At 36.4% G+C, this 25,476-nt stretch overlaps 3 protein-coding genes and 1 pseudogene across 4 annotated transcripts; 2 read left to right on the top strand and 2 right to left on the bottom strand.

The window, feature by feature from the left end:
* Positions 1-515: 515 nt before the first annotated feature.
* LOC120181349 (scarecrow-like protein 32) lies at positions 516-6,912 on the top strand. Of its 2 annotated transcripts, XM_039186510.1 has the most exons (3): positions 516-1,331; positions 1,659-1,668; positions 6,479-6,912. In XM_039186510.1, exons 1-3 carry the CDS (start codon positions 516-518, stop codon positions 6,766-6,768), a joined length of 1,116 nt encoding a protein of 371 aa, XP_039042441.1. In that variant the 3' UTR covers positions 6,769-6,912. The 2 variants fall into 2 exon arrangements, with proteins under 2 accessions (XP_039042441.1, XP_039042440.1); XM_039186509.1 differs by lacking the exon at positions 1,659-1,668 and having other exon boundaries at positions 516-1,343; positions 6,460-6,912.
* A 4,482-nt stretch (positions 6,913-11,394) lies between these two features.
* LOC120181252 (casein kinase II subunit alpha-2-like) lies at positions 11,395-15,150 on the top strand. The gene is made up of 10 exons (XM_039186422.1): positions 11,395-11,652; positions 12,076-12,210; positions 12,335-12,529; positions 12,734-12,891; positions 13,376-13,469; positions 13,601-13,666; positions 14,184-14,266; positions 14,458-14,521; positions 14,630-14,697; positions 14,902-15,150. Exons 1-10 carry the CDS (start codon positions 11,647-11,649, stop codon positions 15,014-15,016), a joined length of 984 nt encoding a protein of 327 aa, XP_039042353.1. The 5' UTR covers positions 11,395-11,646; the 3' UTR covers positions 15,017-15,150.
* An 819-nt stretch (positions 15,151-15,969) lies between these two features.
* On the bottom strand, positions 15,970-21,094 carry LOC120181406 (annotated as a pseudogene).
* A 2,045-nt stretch (positions 21,095-23,139) lies between these two features.
* On the bottom strand, positions 23,140-25,218 carry LOC120181283 (probable indole-3-acetic acid-amido synthetase GH3.1). Its single transcript, XM_039186449.1, has 3 exons — positions 24,878-25,218; positions 24,689-24,790; positions 23,140-24,589 (listed from the first exon to the last, which is right to left on the bottom strand). Exons 1-3 carry the CDS (start codon positions 25,195-25,197, stop codon positions 23,239-23,241), a joined length of 1,773 nt encoding a protein of 590 aa, XP_039042380.1. The 5' UTR covers positions 25,198-25,218; the 3' UTR covers positions 23,140-23,238.
* Positions 25,219-25,476: the final 258 nt, after the last annotated feature.

Genomic DNA, 25,476 nt, shown 5'->3' with positions numbered 1-25,476 from the left:
CCATGTTGTTCTTTGAAGTTTGATCAGCGCCTTTGTTGATGAGAGATCCTCAGGAAATCTTGAACTTTTCAATTTTCTCTGTTGTTCATTTGCAGAATTTCCCCAAACTGAACTTATAATTTGCTGGGCTTTTGTCACTGTTTTCACCAAAAACTTTGTGGATCACTTCCCAATGACAGTGCTGGGCTTTTGTCACTGTTTTCACCAAAAACTTTGTGGATCACTTCCCAATGACAAGATATCCACTGCTAGTCCTTTTCTCTTTTTCTTCTTCCTTCTGATAGCATCTGATTCTTATTTTTGTTGCTGCTTCGTTTTGCCGGTCAATTTTAGCACTCTTTGTCTCTCTTATTCTCCATGATGCAATTCACTAAATCCCCATCACGCCCCTTTCACCAAATCACTCCATTTCCAACTCCAACAATGAACACAACTCCGACCAGATTCACCAGGCTCGTCCATGGCCTGGATTCCCTCCCTCAAAGGGTTTAGCTAGTTTCGGTGATGCCAATTGCATGGAACAACTTTTAGTCCGTTGCGCAAACGCAATCGAAAGCAATGATGCAACTCTAGCCCAGCAAATCCTTTGGGTCCTAATCAACATTGCACCACCTGATGGTGACTCCAAACAGCGTCTAACTTGTGCTTTTCTTCGGGCTCTTATTGTCCGAGTAGCCAAAAGTGGAACTTGCAAAATGCTCGCAGCAATGTCCAATGCTCGATGCAACTTGTCTATGACTATCCATACCCACACTTTCTCCATCATCGAGTTGGCTAACTATGTCGACTTAACCTCGTGGCACCGGTTCGGTTTCACCGCAGCAAATGCGGCAATACTCGAGGCCGTCAAAGGGTATTCGGTCGTTCACATTGTTGATATAAGCTCGACACATTGCATGCAAATCCCCAGATTAATCGACACCATAGCTAATAGACTCGAAGGACCACCAATGGTGAATCTTACAGTTCCTGGTGATTCAAAACAGTTGCCCGCAATGGTTGATCTTACGTATGAAGAGTTAGGCTCGAAGTTGGTTAACTTCGCTTGGTCACGCAATGTGATGCTGGAATTTAGGGTCTTCCCTTCAGCTCACGCCGATGGATTCGCTTCGTTGATCGATCAACTTCGTCTTCTACACCTAGTATATGCGGAAACTGGTGAGGCTCTAGACCTAGATATCAACTGCCACATGATGCTTCATTACATACCAGAAGAAACTTTATCTCCTTTACCTAATGCAAACTCGATCCCTTACACTTTCCAACTGTCATCGAATCAATCGATGTTTCTAAAGGCGCTTCGCGGATTAAACCCGACGATGGTTGTTCTGGTAGACGAAGATGTTGAAATGCACCGAAAAAGGGCATTAATTTAGTCAAAAAAAAGGGAGGAAGGCACCGAATTTTGCAATGTCAAAATTAGGTGAAAAATGGTTGAAAATTAAATGGTTAAATTACAATTTTAGTCATTGTAATTTTAGGATATTTACAAGATTATTCTTTAAGTTTCAACTATAAATACCATAGCTCATTTAGCTTCAAAACCATCCTAAAGCATTCTAGTTTTCTTCCAATATTAGAGAGAATTTAGAGAGTTTCTTGAGAGTTGTTTTCTCCTTTTTATCGAGAGAGAATTATCATTGTTTTCTCCTTGGTAGATCGAGAAAGGTTGTAATTCCTATTTTCTCATAGTGAAATTCTTCTACCGTTGCCCGTGGTTTTTACCCTATTTTATTTAGGGGTTTTCCACGTAAATTTTGTGTCTCTTTTTATCTTCATTTTTATTTTCTCAAATTATCAGTTGCGATTTTGCTCTATCCGATAGCCGTCTTCCGCAACAATTGGTATCAGAGCCAGATTTGAGTGCGTAATATCTGCTTATTGTCTTTGTGGTTGCCACCAAAAGGTGGATCCTCCAACATAAGAAAATAAGAAGGTATTACCCATTATTTGAGGTTCTAGAGAGCTATTCACGATAGTGAAATTGTGGGAGCTATCAATAATAGAAGCTATGGCAACGAAATTTGATATTGAAAAATTCAATGGGAGAAATTTCTCATTGTGAAAATTGAAGATGAAGGCCATCCTGAGGAAAGACGGTTGTCTAGCAACTATCAGTGAAAAGCCAGTGGATTTCACAGATGGCAACAAATGGATCGAAATGGACGGGAATGTTATATCAAACTTTCATCTAGCATTAGCATATGAAGTATTGTCAAGCATCGAGGAGAAGAAGACAGCTAAGGAGATATGGGACCATCTCACCAAATTGTACGAGGCCACATCACTGCACAATAAAATTTTCCTTAAGAGAAAATTGTACACTCTCCGTATGCCAGAATCTACTTCAGTGACAGGGCACTTAAATACACTGAATACTTTATTTTCTCAGCTTACATCCTTAAGCTGTAAAATAGGAGAACAAGAACATGCTGAACTTCTACTTCAAAGTCTACTGGATTCGTATGATCAACTCATCATCAACTTGACAAACAGTAATGTCACTAGTCTAGTCTTTGATGACGTTGCAGTTGCTGTTCTACAAGAAGAAAATCGGCGCAATAACAAGGAAGACAGACAAGTAAATCTGCAACAAGTAGAAGCGTTGACAACGATGACAACGATGAGAGGGAGATCAACAGAACGTGGCCAAAGCAGCAGTCACAAACATGGTAGATCGAAGTCGAGGAGCAAGAAGAATTTAAAGTGTTACAACTGTGGAAAGAAGGGTCATTTGAAGAAAGATTATTGGAGTCTAAATAAAAACTCCAATCCACAAGGCAATACCGCAAACACTTCAGATGATGGAGATGCTCTATGCTGTGAAGCTCAACCACCGTGGAAGAAGAAATGATTTGCAGATATTGGCTCATTGATTCGGGAGCAACATATCACATGACCTCAAGAAGAGAATGGTTCTATCATTATGAACCTGTCTCAGGAGGATCTGTGTATAGTTGCAATGATCATGCCTTAGAAATCATTGGTGTGGGAACCATCAAATTGAAGATGTATGATGGAACAATTAAAATTGTTCGATATGTGCGGCACGTGAAAGGTCTGAAGAAAAATTTATTATCCTACGGATTGTTGGATAATAATGCAAGCAATATTGAAACACGGAAAGGAATCATGAAGGTGTTCCGTGGAGCGCCTGTGGTGCTGAAAGATGAAAAGATAGCTGCAAACTTGTACATGTTGAAGGGAGAGACTTTGGTAGAAGCAGAAGCCTCTGCTGCCTCATGTAGTTCAGATTCGGCAATGCTATGGCATCAGAAACTTGGACACATGTCAGAACAAGGAATGAAAGTCCTTGTAGAGCAAAGCTACTTCCAGGCTTAACAAATCACTTCCTTTGTGTGAGCAATGCATAACAAATAAGCAGCACAGGTTGAAATTCAACACATCAAATTCTAGAGGCAAAAGTGTTCTAGAATTGGTTCACTCTGACGTATGGCAAGCACCAGTAACGTCCCTAGGTGGAGCAAAATACTTTGTCTCATTTATTGATGACTACTCCAGGAGATGTTAGGTGCACCCTATTAAGAAGAAGTCAGACGTGTTTTTAACTTTCAAAAACTTCAAAGCGCGGGTGGAACTTGATTATGGAAATAAGATCAAGTGTTTCAGAACAGATAATGGAGGAGAATACACAAGCGAAGAATTTGATGACTTTGCAAGAAAGAAGGCATCAAAGGATAGTTCACAGTGGCGAACACTCCTCAACAAAATGGAGTGCCAGAGCGGATGAACATAACCTTGTTAGAAAGAACAAGAGCAATGTTGAGGGACGCAGGCCTAGAAAAATCATTATGGGCAGAAGCAGTCAATACCGCCTGTTATTTGGTGAATCGAGCTCCATCAACTGCAATAGAGCTGAAAACACCAATGGAGATGTGGACTGGTAAACCAGTTGATTATTCAAACCTCCATGTATTTGGAAGTATTGTGTACGTGATGTACAACGCCCAAGAAATTTCAAAGTTGGATCCAAAATCCAGGAAATACAAGTTTTTGGGGTATGCTGATGGAGTAAAGGGGTATCGCTTGTGGGATCCCAATGCCCGCAAAGTGATCATTAGCAGGGATGTTATCTTTGTAGAAGATAAACTACAAAGAAAAGAAGATGATGATAGCGCTGAAAAGTCAGAGACTACTCAGATACATGTGGAAAAAGAGTTTGAAAAGGGAGATTCTTCTGAAGCAGAACCAGCACATGATGAACAAGAACCAGAGAGTTCTGAAGCTCCAACAACTCGTCAATCAGATCGTGTGAGAAGACGTCCCAATTGGCACTCAGATTATATTATAGAAGGTAATATTGCATACTACCTTTTAACAGAGGACGGTGAGCCATCAACATACCAGGAGGCAATAAACAGCTCATCAGATGCTTCACTGTGGATGATGGCGATGCAAGAAGAAATCGAATCCCTTCATAAAAATAATACATGGGACCTTGTGTCACTACCACGAGGAATGAAGCCAATTGGTAACAAATGGGTTTTCAAAATCAAGCGAAATGGTGACGATCAAATGGAGAGGTATCGTGCAAGACTGGTGGTCAAAGGATATGCTCAGAAAAAATGTATTGATTTCAATGAAATTTTTTCTCCTGTGGTTCGACTAACAACAGTTCGAGTAGTCTTGGCAATGTGTGCTACATTGAATTTACATTTGGAACAACTAGATGTTAAAACAGCTTTTCTTCATGGAAATCTTGAAGAAGAGATTTATATGCTCCAGCCTGAAGGTTTTGAAGAAGACGAAAAGAAGAACTTGGTTTGCAGGTTGAACAAATCTCTGTACGGTCTAAAGCAGGTGCCGAGGTGTTGGTATAAGAGATTTGATTCCTTCATTATGTGCCTTGGATACAACAGACTTAATGCAGACCATTGTGCTTATTTCAAGAGGTCTGGTGATAACGATTTTGTTATATTGCTGTTGTATGTGGATGACATGTTGGCTGCAGGACCCAACAAAGATCATATTGAAGAATTGAAGGCACAACTGGCTAGGGAATTTGAAATGAAGGACTTGGGATCAGCAAACAAGATTCTAGGGATGCGAGACAGAAGTAATAGGAAGATTTGGCTTTCACAAAAGAATTACTTGAAGAAAATCTTATCACGATTTAGCATGCAAGATTGTAAGCCAATTTCTACCCCTCTTCCTATTAACTTCAAATTATCCTCCAGTATGAGTCCTAGCAGTGAAGAAGAGAGGATGGAGATGTCTCGAGTACCGTATGCATCAGCAGTGGGAAGTTTAATGTTCGCTATGATATGCACAAGACCAGACATTGCACAAGCAGTGGGAGTGGTTAGTCGGTACATGGCGAATCCAGGCAAAGAGCATTGGAATATTGTAAAGAGGATCCTAAGATACATCAAAGGGACCTCAAATGTTGCATTATATTACGGAGGATCAAACTTACTAATCAATGGGTATGTAGATTCTGACTATGCAGGGGATTTGGATAAAAGCAAATCTACTACATGATATGTGTTCAAAGTTGCTGGTGGAGTTGTAAGCTGGGTTTCAAAATTGCAGTCAGTTGTGGCTACGTCCACAACAGAGGCAGAATATGTAGCAACTACACAAGCCAGTAAAGAAGCAATTTGGTTGAAGATGCTATTGGAGGAGCTTGGGCACAATCAAGAGTATGTCTCTTTGTTTTGTGACAGTCAAAGCGCCTTGCATTTTAGCAAGGAATCCAGTATTTCATTCAAGGACAAAGAACATACGAGTTCAGTACCATTTCATTCGTGAAAAGGTGGAAGAATGGACGGTAGATATGCAGAAGATACATACCAAAGACAACATAGCAGATTTCATGACAAAGATGATCAATACCGATAAATATACTTGGTGTCGATCCTCATGTGGCCTGTCAGAAACGTAAGCAACATGATGGTATAAGGTAGAAAGAATAGTGTGAAGATATGATTGTTCCAATCAAATCTTCAAGTGGGAGATTGTTGAAATGCACCGAAAAAGGGCATTAATTTAGTCAAAAAAGGGAGGTAGGCACCGAATTTTGCAATGTCAAAATTAGGTGAAAAATGATTGAAAATTAAATGGGTAAATTATAATTTTAGTCATTGTAATTTTAGGATATTTACAAGATTAGTCTTTAAGTTTTAACTATAAATACCCTAGCTCATTTAGCTTCAAAACATCCCAAAGCATTCTAGCTTTCTTCCAATACTAGAGAGAATTTAGAGAGTTTCTTGAGAGTTGTTTTCTCCTTTTTATCGAGAAAGAATTATCATTGTTTTCTCCTTGGTAGATCGAGAGAGGTTGTAATTCCTATTTTCTTATAGTGAAATTCTTCTACCGTTGCCCGTGGTTTTTACCCTATTTTATTTAGGGGTTTTCCACGTAAATTTTGTGTCTCTTTTTATCTTCATTTTTATTTTCTCAAATTATCAGTTGCGATTTTGCTCTATCCGATAGCCGTCTTCCGCAACAGAAGATGCCGATTTAACATCAAATAATGTGGTGTGCAGATTGAAATCTGCATTAAATTATCTATGGATACCGTACGACACAGTGTATATGTTTCTGCCAAAGGGAAGCAAGCAAAGGCAATGGTATGAAGCCTATATAAGTTGGAAGATAGAGAATGTCGTAGCTAACAAGGGTCTGCAGAGGCGGTGGGTGCAACGGATGAGGAAGGCGGAGTTTAGAGGAGTTGGGTTCAGAGAAGAAGGGATTTCGGAAGTGAGGAGGATCTTGATGAATATGCAGCTGGATGGGGATTGAAGAAAGAAGAAGATGATATTGTTCTTACTTAGAAAGGACATAATGTTGTATTTGCCACTACTTGGGTGCCTGCTTGAAGGGTTTTTTTCTTAAAAATGTATATATTTATTATGTAATGAGTTTTTCTCTTGTATTAATCTCTGATAATCTGAATTGATGATTATTGCCTTCTTCTCCGTTACTTTTTTTCGCATAAACTTTTTGAGCTTGATCCAACCTTATTTGTGGGCAAAACTCACGAGATAATGTGTTGGGAAACTTTATTTCACGAGATAATGTTCTCCTCATATTAATTGCTGAGGTAGGGCGAATGCTACAATACCCGCCATTGGTCGCCAAGTGCTCAGAGATACTTTGGAGGTCGCCATGTATACCAGACGAGGAAGGAGGACACACAGATGCCCTGGCGACCAAAGGCTTTCTACAAAACAATTGCTTCTGGATTTTTTGGTGAATAATTGCTCCCCAGTTCCTGTACTCTTAAGACTTGTATTTTAGTCTTTCTACTTTAGTCCCAAGAATTTAGATGTTTGATAAATTAAAACTCGAGCTCTGAATAAATTATTCAAAACTTAAATATTGAATCCAAATTGTAAAATTTATTTAAAATTAAGTATTATTTCTATATTTATTATCTCCATATTTTTCATAAAAAAAATCATAAGATTAGTTTCTCTTTTAATTATCAAACATATTTTAAAAATTAAATTAGATCATTGAAAATATTTTAAATGACTAAAATTTTCAAAATATTTTCAGTAAGGGCCTTAAACTATTTAATTATCTGATTTAAAATTAAACTTTTAATTGATATTATTAATTAATTTTACTAAATTTGAAGTGTGCATTATCATTTGAATACTTATTCACTAAATTCCAAGTCTTAAGAGTATAGGGACTGGGGAGCAATTATTCACCAAAAAATCCATGAGCAATTATTTTGTATAAAGTCTTTAGTCGCCAGGGCATCTGTGCGTCCTCCTTCCTCGCCTGGTATACATGGCGACCTCCAAAGTATCTCTGAGCCCTTGGCAACCAACGACGGGGACTGTAGCATTCGCCCTATCTCAACAATTAATATGGGGAGAACATTATCGTAAAATAAAATTTCCTAACACATTATCTCGTGAGTTTTGCCCTTGTTTGTGTTACGAAATGACTTCCACGGTCGTCGATGAGCATTCCGACGAGTTTGACAGCGGCTTCTTCCCTCACACTTAGATTTCCTTGGGATTGAGTTGAGTTCTTATGACCAAATGCTTTAAAGTTGATATTTCCTTGTCCTGGTCAACTGTACGACCCTTGTTGAATTTTTTTTATAAATAAATAAATAAATAGTTCACTTAAAAATACTAGAATTTATTATTATTTTTAAAATATAATAGTCATAATTTTATAAATTATAATAAGACTCGATCCACCTTTTTAGTATTTAATCATTGAGTTTCCTTAAAATTCTAAAGCCATGAACATTGAGCTCCAACTCGGGCTACTACTATTTCGATTCATTAGTAGGAAGGTCATAAATAAAGTTTCTGTTTTTGGTTCATTTAATTTTGGTTTAAGTATTATACTTTTTATTTATTATATAATTTAATTTTAGTTTTTTTTATTTTAAGATATAAATTTATATATGATTCTATTTGATTTAATATAAGTTCGAGGAAAGTATATAAATGGTCCCGACTATAAAGTATTGTTTTGTTGAGTCTCCGATTATTAAAAATATAAAATGATCGCCAATTATAGAGAGTTGTTTTGTTTAGTTTCTCAAATATTAATAGTTGTAAAATAGTCACACAACTATTTATAAGTTTCAAATTCGTCATTTTTCATTAAAAAAATTATGATCATCTCAGTTGAACCATTAATAGTTCTTAAATGGTCACTCGACTATTTATACATTTCAAACTCGTCATTTTTCATTAAAAAATTTACATTCGTCTGAGCTGGACATTAATTAGCTAAATAAATATGATAAAATTTGATCTCATAATTGTTTGAATTATAAAATCGTTTGAGATTTTGAGATCAAATTTTATCATCCAAATCAACAGGTTAACGTGCAGCTCAAACGACCATCAAATTTTTAATGAAAAAGGATGAGTTTGACGTATAAATAGTCAAATGATCATTTGGTAACTTTCAATAATCGAGACTCAACAAAATAATACTTTATAATCAAAAGATTATTTTATAACTCTTAGTAGTTGAAATACTCAACATAACAATGTCGTATAGAGAATAAACCATTGCACTTTACTACATAAAGAAAATATATATAAATAAAATGATGTTATAGGAATTATCTATACGTATTAGGGTGTGTATTATCGGATATCGGATATTATTCGATCTAAATTTTCGGATATCCGAAAAATTTCGGATACCTAAAATAATGATCCTTATCCGAACTGAAAAATCGGATATCTGAAATTTCGGATCGAATATCCAAATATCCGGATTGAATCCCTTTTTATTTTGCAAAAAATTCAAAAAAAATAACAGAAATTAAAATATTTATATTTACTTGGTATCCTACAAACATCACCGTCCGCTAGAAGTAGGAGGAACAGTTTGGGGGATTTCAAATCGGTGTCATCTTGCAATAGATGCAAGCCAGCTGTCATAACATCTGAATCCGAAAATTTGGTTAGGACCGTCAAGAATTCGGATACGGTTGCGCCACTATCGGATTCTCATTCATCTGTTCAATCACAGCCAAGGAACCGAGGGATGATTTCACGATTATTGCCTCGGTTAAAGAAGAAACAGAAGAATGAGAATTCATCGAACCAAACATAATACGAGGAGATTGCGCAAGTACTAAAGGACTCCGGCATGTTGTCGATCAAAGCGCCGAAGAAAGAGTTGGTAGAAGCACATGCGAATCGAGATGCGGCCCTAATAGAAGTTGCCGAGATGAGATCCTCACTAGGAGAGCTCAAGCAGAAGCTGAAGCATTTAGAAAGCTATTGCGAAGATCTCAGGAAGGCCTTGAGGCAAGCAATTCAAACAAAGGATTCTCAGATCAATGAAAAACTAGGAGATTGTCCTAGGAAGGGGAAAGCCATTGATGTTAATTAACAAAGCTTGATGCCTGTCAGCGATGAGGTAATGGCAGAGGGTTTCTTGCAGATTGTATCGGGAAGGAAGATTATCGTGTTTTCGGATAATCCGAACATAATTTTTTATCGATCTATATCCGATCCGATAATCTGAAAAAAAAATTTGGATAACCGATCCAAACTATCCGAAAATTGAAAAACGGATTAAATATCCGAATTTTTGGATCGAATCATCGGATCGGTGGATTGGATTTTTTTACACACCCCTAATACATATATAAATATAATTTATACAATTAAAAATAATTTCATTAAATTAAATTAAATCAAAATTCATTAAATTTGAGTTAAATATCTATTCGTGTTCATCACGCATGAATATTTGTGTGTATCTTCTTGTGATATAATATCCAACAAATATCTCGAGAGTATTTTCCATTAATCCAATAAAAGACTGCCGCGTCACCAGATTCTCTTCTTACAACCATACCTTTAACTCGCCGTACGAGAATCCCAACCGATATTTCCAATGCATAAAGAGTCCAATCCCCAGCTCAGTTCCCAAAGTTTAAAAAAAACTTTAATTTTAGTCTAAATTTAAATTTTAAAATTGAAAAATGATTTTTAATACCAAAATTAAATAAATTGAACCAAAATATATATTTTAAATTTCAAACTGAACTTTTAAATTTTTAAAAATAAAATTGTTCGAGATAGATCAGTTTATTTATTTATTTAATAAAGGTAAGGGTAAACTACACAAATGATAACTAATGTTTGAGTAAGTTTTAATCTTTTCCACTAAAGTCTCAAAAGTAACATATTAATCACTAGTATTATCAATTTATAATAAAATGATCACTCTACCGTCATTTCATTAAATTGATGACATGAAAATGTAAAAAAAAGTTAATATTTAGTTTTTCTTCTAAATTATTACTAATACATTAAATAGATCTTTAAACAATGATTTTAATTAACATGCACACAAGTACAAGCAATCTTTAATTAACATCGGTCGGCAATGTGTTTTCTCATAGGGGAGAGAGTTAAGTCGAGACGACTACATTTGGATTTGGAAGCTGATGAGGTGGAGAGGCCGAGAGGGGAGGAATACAGTGGTGGTTGTGGTAAGTATTTGATAAAGAACTTGAAATAGAAGGTTTTGGATAATTTTGATATAAAATGATTGTTTAAGGAGATATTTAATGTTTTAGTAATAATTTAGGATTAAAAATAAATATTATCCTTTTTTAAACGGCATCAGTTTTATGGGATGATGGTAGAATAACTATTTTGTAATAAATCGATAACGTTAGTGACCGATATATTACTTTTAAAACTTAATTAGGAAAAGCGAAAATGTTTTAAAATATCAGTGACCATTTGTTTAGTTTACCCTGAAAATAATTTGGTTTTTGGTGCTTTTTTGGATTTTAAACTTAAATTTCGCTTCTATTAATTATCTTTTTCACATCTTTAGCGCAGTTAAGCTCATAGCCAGCTAAAATGGCCTAAAACCCATCTGCCCTCATCCTTCAAAAGCCGAAACCTCCTTTGCCAAACCCGCCTCTCTCGTATGCATGGACGTCCGCCGCACCACCAGCTGTCCACTTTAACACCGCCTCTTGCTAGTCTGCGACACCGTCGCTTACCTCCTATCCGTCGGCGGTGACCGTTTCGATAACTGTAAGATCGACGAGATCTCCCGTTCCAACGGCTGTGAAATCATGTCCAAAGCTCGAGTCTATGCTGACGTCAACGTCCTTCGTCCTAAGGAGTACTGGGATTACGAGTCTCTTACTGTTCAATGGGGGTAAACTCTTTGAATTAGCTCCTTCAATCTTATCGTTTATGCTTCATACTTGACTACTTTTGTTCTTGCGCTGTTTAATTCAAATTTGATCAAGGTTACATCAGCTGTTACGAGTTAAAGAATCTTTAATAATTTATACAATTAAAAATAATTTCATTAAATTAATTAAATCAAATTCTTAATTTGAGTTAAATATCTATTCGTGTTCATCACGCATGAATATTTGTGTGTATCTCTGTGATATAATATCCAACAAATATCTCGAGAGTATTTTCCATTAATCCATAAAAGACTGCGCGTCACCAGATTCTCTTCTTACAACCATACCTTTAACTCGCCGTACGAGAATCCCACCGATATTTCAATGCATAAAGAGTCCCAATCCCACTCAGTTCCCAAAGTTTAAAAAAACTTTAATTTTAGTCTAAAGATCAAGATGATTACGAGGTTGTTCGGAAAGTTGGAAGGGGAAAATACAGTGAGGTTTTTGAAGGCATAAATGTCAATAACAATGAACGCTGTATAATCAAGATCCTCAAGCCTGTTAAGAAAAAGAAGGTTAGTAGTACTTAATTATATCTATGAGATTTGAATAATTTTCCAGTAGATGTATACGAGATAAAATTTAAGTCATATTCTTGAATCTTATAAATCTAATATTTGCTATGGTTATTATTTGCAGATTAAGAGAGAGATAAAAATCCTTCAGAATCTATGTGGTGGGCCGAATATTGTTAAGCTTCTTGATATTGTAAGGGATCATCACTCCAAAACGCCTAGCTTGATATTCGAGCATGTCAACAGTACGGATTTCAAAGTTCTCTTTCCTACTTTGATGGACTACGATATTCGCTACTACATATATGAGCTCGTCAAGGTAACATTATGCAGTTACTCATTATGTTTGGTGATTACTCATATATGAACTCAATCATGGTATTTGTTTGGTGATTGTTTCTAGTTTTAGTCATTTCTTGATTGATTTCCCATTATTGACTTATCTTTTTTCAAGCTTTATGAGGATTTCTAGTTTGTATGTCTGCATCAGAGGATGATAGGAAAATATTTCTTTGCTTTGAAGGCGTTAGATTACTGTCATTCACAAGGAATAATGCACAGAGATGTCAAGCCTCACAATGTCATGATAGATCATGAGCTGCGCAAACTTCGCTTGATAGATTGGGGACTTGCTGAATTTTACCATCCTGGCAAAGAGTATAATGTCCGTGTGGCTTCTAGGTAATGTTTCAAAGATTTCATGAATAATATGACTAATCTTCAAGAGTGACATTCCTTCAAAATGGCAGAACATTGAAAATAAAATGAGCTTAAATATTAGTCCATATCTGAAAGAAAATAAAATTCTTTTGGGGTTAATTTATAGTACGCTTTCCGTGCTTGTTCCTAACCATGGAAACTAAATTTGGTTTGTGCTACAGGTGTATCGAAAGAAAATTTATCACAAATTTAATGAGCCAAGCTAGGGGAAATTAGATAGGTACTAGATTTAATATTCTTTTGTGTAACCGCTAATAGGACTCCTTCAAGAATGCACCTGCCTTTTCTTTTGTTGTTATAGTTTCAGAGTATTAGTTTCAAATCTAAGTTATCAAAGAGCTCAGATTCTTTGAATGATTTATAGCTCTGTGAATATTTCTTCCATTTATGTTTCCATTTACGGCATGGATTCAGTTTTGGTGAATTTAAATTTCTCCTTTCTCAGGTACTTTAAAGGTCCCGAGCTTCTTGTTGATTTACAGGACTATGACTATTCACTGGACATGTGGAGCCTCGGTTGTATGTTGTTTGCTGGAATGGTAAGACACTAAGACATGACATTTTTTTTGTAGATCTAAAATATTTGTACCTTTTTTGGAAGATCAAATTTTGGCGTGTAATAGAATATTTAGGTTGTTTGATATGTTTATTATATTTGTTTATTTTGTAGATATTCCGGAAGGAACCATTCTTCTATGGCCATGACAACCATGACCAATTAGTTAAAATTGCGAAGGTATTCTGCTACTGCAAATTTGTGAAATTTTAAATTCTTTGTTGAAGATCACTTTTGCTATTATTTTTCTCGTTTGCGTTTTGCTTAGTATAATCTATCATTTTCTGTCTACTGCTGGGATAATGTATTACCCTCTATCCTTGTATCTTATCAGCTTAGCCATCTCATATTATCGATCTTGCTTTTAAAACCCATATCGGGAGCATCAATTTTGTAAACATTTCTGCACCTCCTAGTCTAGTGTTGTTTGCCTCCCCCCCCCCCCTCCCCCACCACAAAAAGAAAAAACTTTCTTTCTAGTGCAGCGTTAACCTTGAAGGTTTTAATTTAAACATTTGAGCCTTTGCGACTTTTATTTGATGGGGTATAGGTGTCAGGGGAATCTCTACATGCACTATCAAACCAGTTGTATTTTCACCAGTTTTTTTGTAAAAAAAAAAAATGGCCTTCTCCTTACAAAGTATTTCCAGTTTTCGTGGATGTCACAAACCTTTTGACTTCTATAATGTAACTTCAGGTGCTCGGAACGGATGAGTTAAATGCTTATCTCAACAAATACCATTTGGAGCTCGATCCTCAACTTGATGCCCTTGTTGGAAGGTACATTAAACATGAACTTGTTCAGGATTCAAGTTTGTGGCTAATTATAAAACAAATGCTCCGATTACATCAAACCATAGCAATGCATCTGCGGTGCCTGCAGTTCCTTGTGTAGATAACAATAATAACCCCTGAACTAATGTGGAACAGTTGGTATTATTCCATTAATGTATTAATATGATGTATTTCAGGCACAGCCGCAAACCCTGGTCCAAATTCATTAACGCAGATAATCAGCATCTCGTTTCCCCGGAGGTCATTTTCTTCTTTCGACAAGCATCTACGAAACCAGAAAAATGCAAGCCCTGTCAAAGCTAAATGCCTTATAAGTGATATTAATTCTTCGATTGTTTTGATTTTCAGGCAATTGATTTTCTTGATAAGTTGCTTCGGTATGACCATCAGGACAGGCTAACTGCTAGAGAACTATGGTAATTCTAATATTCGTTCTCCTATTTTACTTTTTTTTTCTTCATGAACATCTCTATATTCATATATAAATGTGAAATGGATACAATGTAGCAACCAGTATCCGAATATAAATATGGGGTATGATCCTCCAAGTATACAGGAAAGAAGGCTAAAAAATCCGACAATCAGTACTCGAGTCTGAATATAACATCGTTTCGTTGCAGGCCCATCCTTACTTTGCACAAGTCAGGGCAGCAGAGAGCAGCAGGATGCGGACTCAGTAGCTCATTCCCCGGGAGGATTTCATTTGTAAATCAGAACCGTACTCATTTGGGGTAAGACATGAGTTTGCTGTTTATTGTTTATTATATATCGTGGCTTCCATTCCCTGTGTTAAGGCAGTTTGAAAGGCTGTGGACTTCTCATTTACTTTCATTCGCCTCAGTAACTTTGTCCGAGAGTTTAATACATTTAATTTCCCCATTTTTTTGGTTTTTCCTTTCCATTTTCAAGATATACTGAATGTTACTTTCAAGAACGAAGTATTTATACTTTAATTTCACAATGTAATCCTTTTGGTCTTTTGACATTTTTAGAGTCGGTTTTTAATATTATATAAATAAAAAATATTAATTATTAAAATATATTTATTAATAATTTAATCATATCATATATTCAGTTATATTATAGTAATGATACTATATTTTAGTTTAATAATATGTAGTATTAAATTATTAATATAATGATTTTAATAATATAATAACTTTAGTATAATAAAAAATTATTTTTATTTTGATATATAATTAATAAAAAACAATATTCTAATATTAATATTGACGTAAACAATATTTTAATATTAATATTTTATATTTATAATAAATATTTTTAGTTATCATTCATTAGAGAATGATTTTCATAGTAAAATCAGTTCTGAAAATTATTCTTTAAAAGATACTATTTTATGTAAACAATTTTTCAGAAAAATCCATTGCTGCAATGAATCAAATAAACCCCAACATTTATTCAACATTACATTCAATTCAATTCAACTAATTAAATCGAAACCCAGAAATTTAATTAGGTTGACCTCTACTCTACCAAAAGTACACTGAATATTGCAAGATGGAAAAATATGAAAACATTGTAAATCAAAACCACATATATATGTATTGATTAATGAGCGTTTACGGATTCATTTTTATTGGTTAATGAGCTTCTCCTTTTTTATCTCAGTTTGGCATTTAATTGAACGAATTCTTCCGTATATATATATTTTTTTAAATAATGAAGAAAAAAAAAGAACAATGCTTTGACCCATTAAACTGTTTTGATTCCCAAGCCAAATTCCAAACCTGGATACTAACCAAAACCGAGGAGGCTTGAAAGACTATAGTGGCTGAAGTTCTTGCTCCGGAACGGCTGCACCAACGGGTTTATATGTATTCACCGTTTGTTGTCTGCGTCTCCACATAACCCAAAATCCATAAACTGATAACCCGACCACTATTACCACGATAGTTGCCACAACAACCGTCATATATTTATGCTGCCACCATGTCCTGTATCATTTCCATCGCCTAATCTTCGTATTTTCCCCTACATATCCGTGTGATACTTGTGCGTGACATGGGTATGGAACATATAAAGAAACTTGGATAAAGAGTGAGTATACCTGTATCATGTACATACCAAATACGGCTAAAATACTTGTATGATATCTAAATCGCTTTCTGTTTATAGTGTACAAGCTTTTATGCATGAACCGATTCATTATATCAGAGCCGATGAACTATTATCATATCCAAACGTAAATAGACAGAGAGCATTCATGAATTGAGAGAGTAGCAAAGGTATCTTTTTAGGTGGCATAAGACTGCAGCCTTTGGGGTTCAATACCGTGATATAGATAAAGAGAATGACAAACTATGACAGAAAACAGGACATTAGAAAAGGGAAACATACCGTTTCGCGGAAGGTTCAACTTTCCATTGCACCAATTGATAATTTCCAAAAGTATCAGGAAGCCTCACGTGGTGTTCAGCAAGTCGAGAAATTATATTCTGAAAGATGAAATTCCTCGAGCAAAAAGCGGTAACGTTATATCAAAAGAACTGCAATTAGCTTGAAGTGCACTTACTGTAGCACTCTCATGAGAAATGTAGGATGATGATCCTGAAGGGGTGATGGTCAATCTGACAAGTGAACTAGTTCCTTCAGATGTAAAATTCAATAAATTGAGCTGGAATTATCCAAAAAAATAAATAAATAAAGATTATTTGAAACCATAGAAAAAAGATCCAACTGTTCAGCAAGATAGTTTAAAATTCGAAGTATTTGGTGAACCTGTGACGCATTAACATCTAACTCCTTAGCAACGACCTCAGTCAGTTTGTTGATCTGAGGCTTTAGGTATGAGTAGTTGGTGCTCAATGACACATCCAATGTAATTTTACCAATCTGAGTTTCCTCTGTTAAACAAAGAAGTGTCATCAGAATTAATTCTGCTGAAAGACATGATAGATAAGGGTTTTACACAGGACAGGGAAATCGAAACGTGACATTGATGGTGTAGTACAAGATTTTACATCGAGAGCATAACTGACAAAGCATTGATTATTCATTTTTTACAATGAAATAGAAAGCAGAACGGAGTTCTAGTCCTTGAATGGATTTATCAAATAAAATAAAAACCATGTACGATCCCAGAAAACCATGGTTTATATGTACCTGGAAGATCATAGTGAGGTGACCCACCAGGAACTGATGTAGTTGGTGACACAGTTGAATTACCCTTCCCACGTGAAGATGGAGATGATGATGGTGCACCAGGTACGTGTAGCCTTTCCCATAGCTCAGAACAATTAGTCTTCCAGAAACCAATTTTAAATGTTTGCGGTCATAAGTAACCAGAGTATTACGTACAATGATTCCTATTACAAACATATGATTAGTTTGGACAACAGTCAAGAACTTTCATGACATCAAACTAAAGCTTTGGATTTCAAATTGGAGATACTTGGCCAAACTTTGCCAAAGAAGATGCTACTTCAACAGGAATAACATCATGAAACACAAGTTATATGAAAATAACATACCTCCTAGAAGGGTTGTTGGATCCTTTTCATTTTGGAAGATGCCAAGGCAATATGCACCACGGATCTTTGAATGCTATATGAAAATATAAGATATAAGATAAGCAGAAACACACTTCAGCTCAAATACAACTCTTCCTAAACCAACTTCACGTATTAACCTTAGAAGAATATCTCAAGAAAGAAATAAGTTCAATTAACAGAAAAACAATTACTATATGAAAAGCTTACCTTAAACAAGTAATTCTCAGGTGATAGCGATAATTTTTGCTGATGGCCAAATACCATGTCAACTGTTGGAAATGTTTTTGAGAGTTCAGAGACATCACTGATGAAGAAAAACGAACTTTTAATATCACAGCAAATATAACTAATAAGTTTTTACAATAAATAATTAAAAACTGTTTAGTGTTGTTATTGTGGTATACCGTACAATGGGTAAGTGATACCTGCTAGCAGTAGAGAAGTATATGTCATTGTAATTTGGATCAGGGCCCCGGATCTTCTTCAAGCTACTAAGTTCTTTAAAGATCTGCAATAGAAAGATGCAAAAACGAATCATAAGAGAAAAGAACAAACACGCAATAAAAATGTTAAGTTTGACTGTTAAATGCCAACCTATTGGGCGTGTAGTTATCTCATGCATAAAATTCCAGATAAATAGTGCAATTGTTAGAATAAAACCTCACAGATACCCCATACAACAGCATTAAGGAAGAAAAGTTTTAAGCCATTTAAACTACACAAATCACTCAGCTCGGAGATAAAGAGGGTCCACTAAAAATAGATCAATAGGTCTGCTAAAACATTAACAATATATGATTCATTCATGGGAATTTAATCTTACATCTTCTTTAAATGCCAAAAATGCTGCTTCTGGTAGATAAGCATATGTTGTACCACTGTCCAAAACAGTTCCATACTTCCCATCAAAGACACTCGGGTTCAAATGTAGCTGCTTCCCCGCAACATGTATCTCTCTCAAATACAACAACAACAACAAAACCCAATTCCTATATGTATGGGGTAAGGGGGAGGTAGGGTAGTAGGCTGCTCCCAACGCCAGGTTGAGAGTAGCTTCCGTGGAAGACCTCCGGCAGTCAGAAAATTAAAAATATAGATAAAATGCAGTGCATATATAAATAAATACATAGCTAAAATATTCATATGCAGTCATTAAAATCATATGTGCGTCTGTAACGGGAATTAATCCCTGCATAATAATCCCTGCGAAAAAATCTCTGCATATAGACAGAAACATAAGACCGCTAAATTTAAAAGAGGAAACATGAAGAGAATGATACACAGAAGTCAACGATAGCAAGCGCAGTTCTAATCCTTCATAAATACCAATAACAGAAACATATAAAAAGTAGAAGTCATGGAAAATACTACAAAGACATTAAAAGAAGACAGAGATGATACACCCTATAGATGTGACCCACACTACTCGACTACCATAGTCTTTAGCCTCCATATTTTCCTATCAGAGGTCATGTCTTCGATAAGGGCTAAATCCCTCAAATCAGATTTCAAGCAGTCTTCCCACTTCCGCCTTGGTCGTCCTTTCCTTCTGGCACCGTCGACTGTAATCGATTCTACCCTCCTGACCGCATCCGACGGTAGTCGTCTAAGGACATGCCCAAACCACCGTAGTCTTCCCTCCCTCAATTTTTCGGAAACAGACACCACCCCCAAGGACATCCTAATAGCAGAGTTAGTCGTCATATCCCATAGAGTCCTACCACATGTCTATCGAAGCATCCTCATTTCTGCGGCCTCAATCCTCCTTACGTGATCATTCTTGGTTGCCCAACATTCTAATCCATACAACAGTGCTGGTCTTATTGCTATTCTATAAAATTTTCCCTTAAGTTTTAGAGGCACCTTCTTGTCACACAGAACTCCAGTAGCGGCCCTCCACTTTAGCCATCCCACCTTTATACGGTGTGTAACGTCATCATCTACACCCCATCTTTATGTATCATAGACCCTAGATACTTGAACAATCCTTTGAGGGGAGAACGTGTCCTTCTATGCTACTTCTATCTTCATCGTTTTGGTTCCCATTAAAGTTTGAACATAAATACTCTGTCTTTTCAATATTGATCCTTAAACCTTTTTCTTCCAAAGCAGTCTTCCAGGTAGCCAGTCTACTATTCAACTCAGATTTTGTTTCAGCAACTAGGACAATGTCGTCAGCGAAAAGCATACACCAAGGTACACCGTCTGGTGTCGCACAGTAGATGTCGTCCATAATCAAGGCGAAGATGTAAGGGCTAAGAGCCGACCCCTGGTGGAGTCCGATTTCCACCGGGAATGCCTCGGAGTCGCCAACTGTAGTCCTGACGTAAGTAGTAGATCTACAGTACATATCACGAATCGCCCGGATATAAGCAGTTGGGATCCGTCTCGTTTCCAAAGTCTTCCAGATCGTATCGCGGGGTACACTATCATAAGCCTTCTCAAGGTCAATGAACGCCATGTGAAGATCTCTACTTTTCCTATATTTCTCCATAAGCCGTCGAAGTAGATGAATCGCCTTCGTGGTAGACCTGCCTGACATAAAGCCAAATTGGTTTTCCGAAACCCTAATAACTTGTCTCAACCTAGTCTCTATCACCCTTTCCCATAGCTTCATGGTATGGCTGAGTAGTTTAATACCTCTGTAGTATGGACTGTTGCCATCCCGAAACTAGAGTAAATGTGTCAGATGTATCGAATGTATTTTAGGAAGTTGATGACATATTCTATCTTGGAGATAAAATTGTCTACAAAAACTTACCTCCGAACAGGATCCGAATAACTAAAGACCATGTCTGATGGACCAGATATGCCTCCAAGAACCATAGCGCCCCCACCAATATCCATCCCTCCATAACATAATGAGAAAGAATCACTGATCACACCTTTCTCAACAAGTTGGTCAACAACACTGAGATCACCACGACCCAATCCCATAATGCCATCAGCATGTTGACTGTAAAGGTCACCAGTTTCCTCATTTTCACAACCAAAACCCGCACGCTGAGGCACAAGTTCACTTTGATTCCCAAAGGACATGACATCCTCACCAAGTACACCACTACTGCTACTCATTTCAGCATACTTTCTCTCATAAAGGCATTGCTCCTTGTCAGCGTCACAATTGCAATCCAAAGTGCACTTTACAGGTTGGCAAGTACTGTACAATGAAATTCTCAAAAGTAAAAAAGAAGCTACGACCAAATAGGGCTTAATGAAATCACAAAGAATAGAGTGATGCTTAACAAATCATAAAGGGGCTTCCTCAATTCAGATCTAATCTAATATGCTTGGAATACATTATATCAAAAACGGTTAAGTAAACAGAAAATTCAGATAGAAAACAAGCAGAAAAAAATCACGAATGAAAATTCAAATTTGAAAAGTCAAAAGAAATTTTAACATTACCTGATGCGATCCACATAGTTCGCAAGTGGCGCAAGGAACATACGTCACAGTACTTCCGGTATCCACTATAAGCGCAAATTGCTGAGGAGGTGTCCCGATCCAAAGCCGCGTAGTGTAATACCTTCGAAATTTCGAATCCTAGAAAATATCAGCTGAAAGAAATAAAAGGATAAATAAAGATCAAAATATAATAATGTGATGATATTTTACCCGTTGAGGACAAGATCGTCGTAGAGTCTCATGCGAGCATTTGTATGGGAAGAGTGAGAATCAGATCTGAGAAGGTGACGAGGAGTGTTGGAGAAGGTTCTAGAGGAATTATTGGGAGAAGGATAGAGAGGGAGACACAGCGGAAGGCGCGCCATGGTAAGGTGGAGGGAGGAGGACTGGTGATAACAACGTGGAAGGATTTGATTGGGAGAGAACAAAGAAGAGGAAGAATCCGACGGTTCTGACGGCAATGTTAACGAGTGCCCATGCCATGACAAGTGCGGTGGCTCGGGACGGCTCTGGGAATTGAAGGAATCTCGAGAGAGAGAGAATCAGCGCCACGGAAGGTACCTGAAGCGATCTTTGCACCGAAATAACTTAACTAAACAAATAATATAAAATTAGGAGTTGGATGGAATATTTGGATTTGTCAGTTTTTCCGCAAACGCTGTCGTTTTGGTTTTCAGCTCTTTCCCAAATCCCAAATCTTGACCCGATGTTTGATTCAGTGTATATAGTTTAAAACCTTTTATTTTACTTATGAGTAATTATATTATATGTCCCCAAATTATAATTTTTATTTTAAATTGATCCTTATATTTTTGAATATTCTAATTCCATCTCTAAACTGAGACTCTCATTCTAAATTGGTCCTCAAACTTTTGAACATTCTAATTTCATCTCTAAACTTGACCCTCTTTATAAATTAGTCCCAAAACTTTTGAATATTTCAATTTCATCCCCAAATTCATCCAAATATGTATTAGTTTCAACCATATTTTAACCTAAATTTTGATTTTTCAAACATATAATAATATAACTTGGCCTAATGATCTTATTAACAAGGGATTTGATTAGTATATATGTATAGTTTGGGATGAAATTGGAATGATAAAAAAGTTCGGAGACCAGTTTAGAATGATGGTCATAGTTTTGGGATGAAATTAAAATGTTTAAAAGTTTGAGGATTAATTTAGAATAATAGTTATAGCTTAGAGATGAAATCAAAATATTTAGAATAAATAGCTCTTTCACACGTAGTCAACGGTAGAGCAGTAGTTGTCTTAAAAAAAGTTTTAATTGAAACAAAACATTTACATGATTGTATGAGTATTTATTATTAAATGTTTAAATTTGAGGATAAAATATTTTGTGTTTATGATTTGAAAAATAAATATATTTTAAATTATTTGATTATTTTTTATTATTAATATATAATTAATTTGAATATACCATATTTAAATTGTGGTAAAAATGATTGTCAAATTTTAATTTTTATTATTGAAGAGATTTAATTCTTTATTAGTGTTGTATCTATCTTTAATCGTCAAAAATAATTTTTAATTAATACCTTTTTAAAAAAACAAATTATAATTTTAAATATATATATTATATTTATTATTAACTTAAAATAAAGGTCAATTAGGTTATCTTATTCGACGTACATGCAAGCTTTCATAGATATAAAGAGAAAAATAATAAAAATAAACTTAGTTTTCATATCTGACTGCTATTCGTAATATTTATTTTGAATTCAAATTTAATTTGAAAATATTAATATAATTCTTTACGATTTAAATTTTCTGCACCAAAATCTAAATAGATAATAAATCATGTATACACATAGATTATTGTTCATACAATATCGTAGTAGTTATTCATGAGACTTCTTACATGTCTCTTTCTCTCATCTTTATTTATAGAAAGAAAAAAACAACAGCAAGTGACAAACAAACATGAAACTGACATGAACCAAAATCAACGTAATCACTGAACCCAAGCCTTTTTAAAAGCTGATGATAATTCTAATAAATTTATGCATTGCTCTCAACGACGTAGTTCTGGGGTCCAGTGTGGTAAACATGGACTGAAATGTTTTGAAATCACCCTTGAGTCGAGTAGTTCCATGATCGGAGTGAAGCTAACACATCTCGGGACTTTGTATTGGTTTATGGATGCACCCCTTGAAATTGCATAATCCATTAGCTCTTCAAACGTACCGTTTTGCACTACTCTTATCTCGAGTGGACCGATTGACTTGTCCGCAACTCGGCTTCGACGGTACACCGAGTTCAACGACTCCTCCATTTGTAAGCAGCATTGGTTCAACACATCGTCGGTCGGGGAATTTGCTGAGTCCTTGACAAGTAATTCCCAGTAGATAACGTAATGACCCGGTATTTGTTTGGTGTCCGCGTAACTTGTGTACTCAACGACACTGGTGTTGAATTCCTTGAGCAGAAGAGAAGCTTTTTCGATGGCGTTTTGTAACTCGGCTTCGTCGGTTTTGTCCGTCTCGATGCTTAACAGAACGTTCTTTCTTTTAATGAAACGGAACTGCGGAGCCGCGTTGTGAAAGCCGGTGACGCGAAGGATATCGCCGACTCGGTAACGGTACAATCCAGCGTAAGTGGTGACGATGAGCTCGTATTCTTTGCCGACTTCGACATCGGAGAGATCAACAAGACCGGAAGCTGGTGATTCAAGAGGCAAGAACTCAAAGTACGCCATGTTTGGCATGATCGTGTAGGCCACTTCGGATGGTTTACACATCGGGTTAAGATTGAGACCGAAATAACACTCCGACGAAGCATACATGGTGGAAGCCATCGGCAAGCCACCACTGTAATATTCAAGGGTTGGGATATATTGAGCCATCGCTCCCGTAATGATTACTTCAAGGTATTTTGTGTTGGGCCAAATTCTAACGATGATCCGTTCCCAATTCTCCACCGAGCACTCGTTGGTAACGAATTCCGCTAGTTCCGCGTTCGGTTTCAAGATCTTCTTCATGCACTTCCGAATCGAAGCATCGGTTATTTTAGGGTTTAACGTTCCATTTCCGATGTCATGGGCCAGTTCTTTCCAATTCGTTTGAAGGAAATGAATGGCTCGAAGCAAGCCGGAGGCGAAAACGGCGCCGACACGAAGAACCTCGTCTCTCATGATCAAGCCACAAAGCATTTGGGCATACATGCTTTGAAAAGAGTCCATGCAAAGGATGGCCTCGTTGGGGCTTGTGTAGACGTTGAAAGGGTCATACGGTCGAGTCTTGAAGTGGTCACTGTTGTAGTAGCTTGTGAGCACCGGACGGGCCAAAAGTCCACCCGGTGTCTTTGTCGAAGGTTTCACGAACAAGAAATAAAGTCCCTTCCCTTTGTCCAATCCCGGAACATAACTATCACCCACCATAAAAAAGACAAAAATATCAAACTTTGTTTTCAACAAAGATTAAATAAAATGAAAAAAAAATAAAATAAAGTGCAAAAATACTCACAGGTTCATCACAGGCATGAGAAGGCTATACAGGAGTTGACGACGATCTAAATCTTCATGAATTGCTGGCATCAGCTTGCTTTCTCCTGCTGAAGTCCCAGAACTGCAAATTAAACCCATTTGTTAAAATTTTAAACAAGTGAAAAAAAGTTTAAGAATTTTCCATTTGTTATTTTCTAAAAGAGCTGACCTGGTGAGGAACTCTGAAATGGGCTGAGCTGAAAAGATAGGAGACTTATCACCATTGGCGATACGTTTAATATCAGGCTGGAGATCTTCATAAGTAACGACGGGGATTCGAGACTTGAATGTCTCCTGGTCCGTAGCTCCGTTGAGGCCGAATCGTTCGAGATACTCGGTCTCGGCGTTTCGGCTCAGGATCTCACGTAAAACCCTTTGTTGAACCGAACCAACAGTTTTTGTCATCTCTTCAATGAACTGAAGAGCTTTCGAGTCCTTGTCAGACGCCGGAGCAGCGAGTAGAGACGGGAGATTTGAATCAACAGCCATGGATATCGATATCGGAAAGGCAAGCAAAACAAAACAAAAAAAAATTATTAAAATATCGAAAATTTTAAAGTGATTAATGATGAAGCGAAGAAATCGATTGCTAAGCGGTGTGGAGAAGCTGAACCAAGAATGGGTTGCTTATATAAGGGGAAAATATCAAGAGAGGAAGCTTTTTTTTTTCTTTTTGTCGTGCCACGTCATCGTCTTGTCCGAAACAGCGTAGAGGAACAGCACGTCAGATTTTATGTCCCCGACGTGTATCACGGAAATGAGACACGT

The sequence above is a fragment of the Hibiscus syriacus genome, unplaced genomic scaffold, assembly GCF_006381635.1.
Source record: "Hibiscus syriacus cultivar Baekdansim isolate YM2019G1 unplaced genomic scaffold, ASM638163v2 tig00112523_pilon, whole genome shotgun sequence".
NCBI lineage: Eukaryota > Viridiplantae > Streptophyta > Magnoliopsida > Malvales > Malvaceae > Hibiscus > Hibiscus syriacus.
This window is presented reverse-complemented; position numbering and strand designations above follow the sequence as displayed.

What these genes read in the sequence shown, in the direction of transcription:
- LOC120181349 (XM_039186509.1), top strand. Translation starts at nt 516, where the DNA reads ATGGAACAACTTTTAGTCCGTTGCGCAAACGCAATCGAAAGCAATGAT. An exon ending in TTGTTCTGGTAGACGAAGAT is followed by an intron (nt 1,344 to 6,459) that starts GTTGAAATGCAC and finishes TCTATCCGATAG; the next exon opens with CCGTCTTCCGCAACAGAAGA.
- LOC120181252 (XM_039186422.1), top strand. An exon ending in AGCCTGTTAAGAAAAAGAAG is followed by an intron (nt 12,211 to 12,334) that starts GTTAGTAGTACT and finishes TATTATTTGCAG; the next exon opens with ATTAAGAGAGAGATAAAAAT. An exon ending in CTTGATGCCCTTGTTGGAAG is followed by an intron (nt 14,267 to 14,457) that starts GTACATTAAACA and finishes GATGTATTTCAG; the next exon opens with GCACAGCCGCAAACCCTGGT.
- LOC120181283 (XM_039186449.1), bottom strand. Translation starts at nt 25,197, where the DNA reads ATGGCTGTTGATTCAAATCTCCCGTCTCTACTCGCTGCTCCGGCGTCT. An exon ending in ATTTCAGAGTTCCTCACCAG is followed by an intron (nt 24,791 to 24,877) that starts GTCAGCTCTTTT and finishes TTTAATTTGCAG; the next exon opens with TTCTGGGACTTCAGCAGGAG. An exon ending in CTCATGCCTGTGATGAACCT is followed by an intron (nt 24,590 to 24,688) that starts GTGAGTATTTTT and finishes GGTGGGTGATAG; the next exon opens with TTATGTTCCGGGATTGGACA.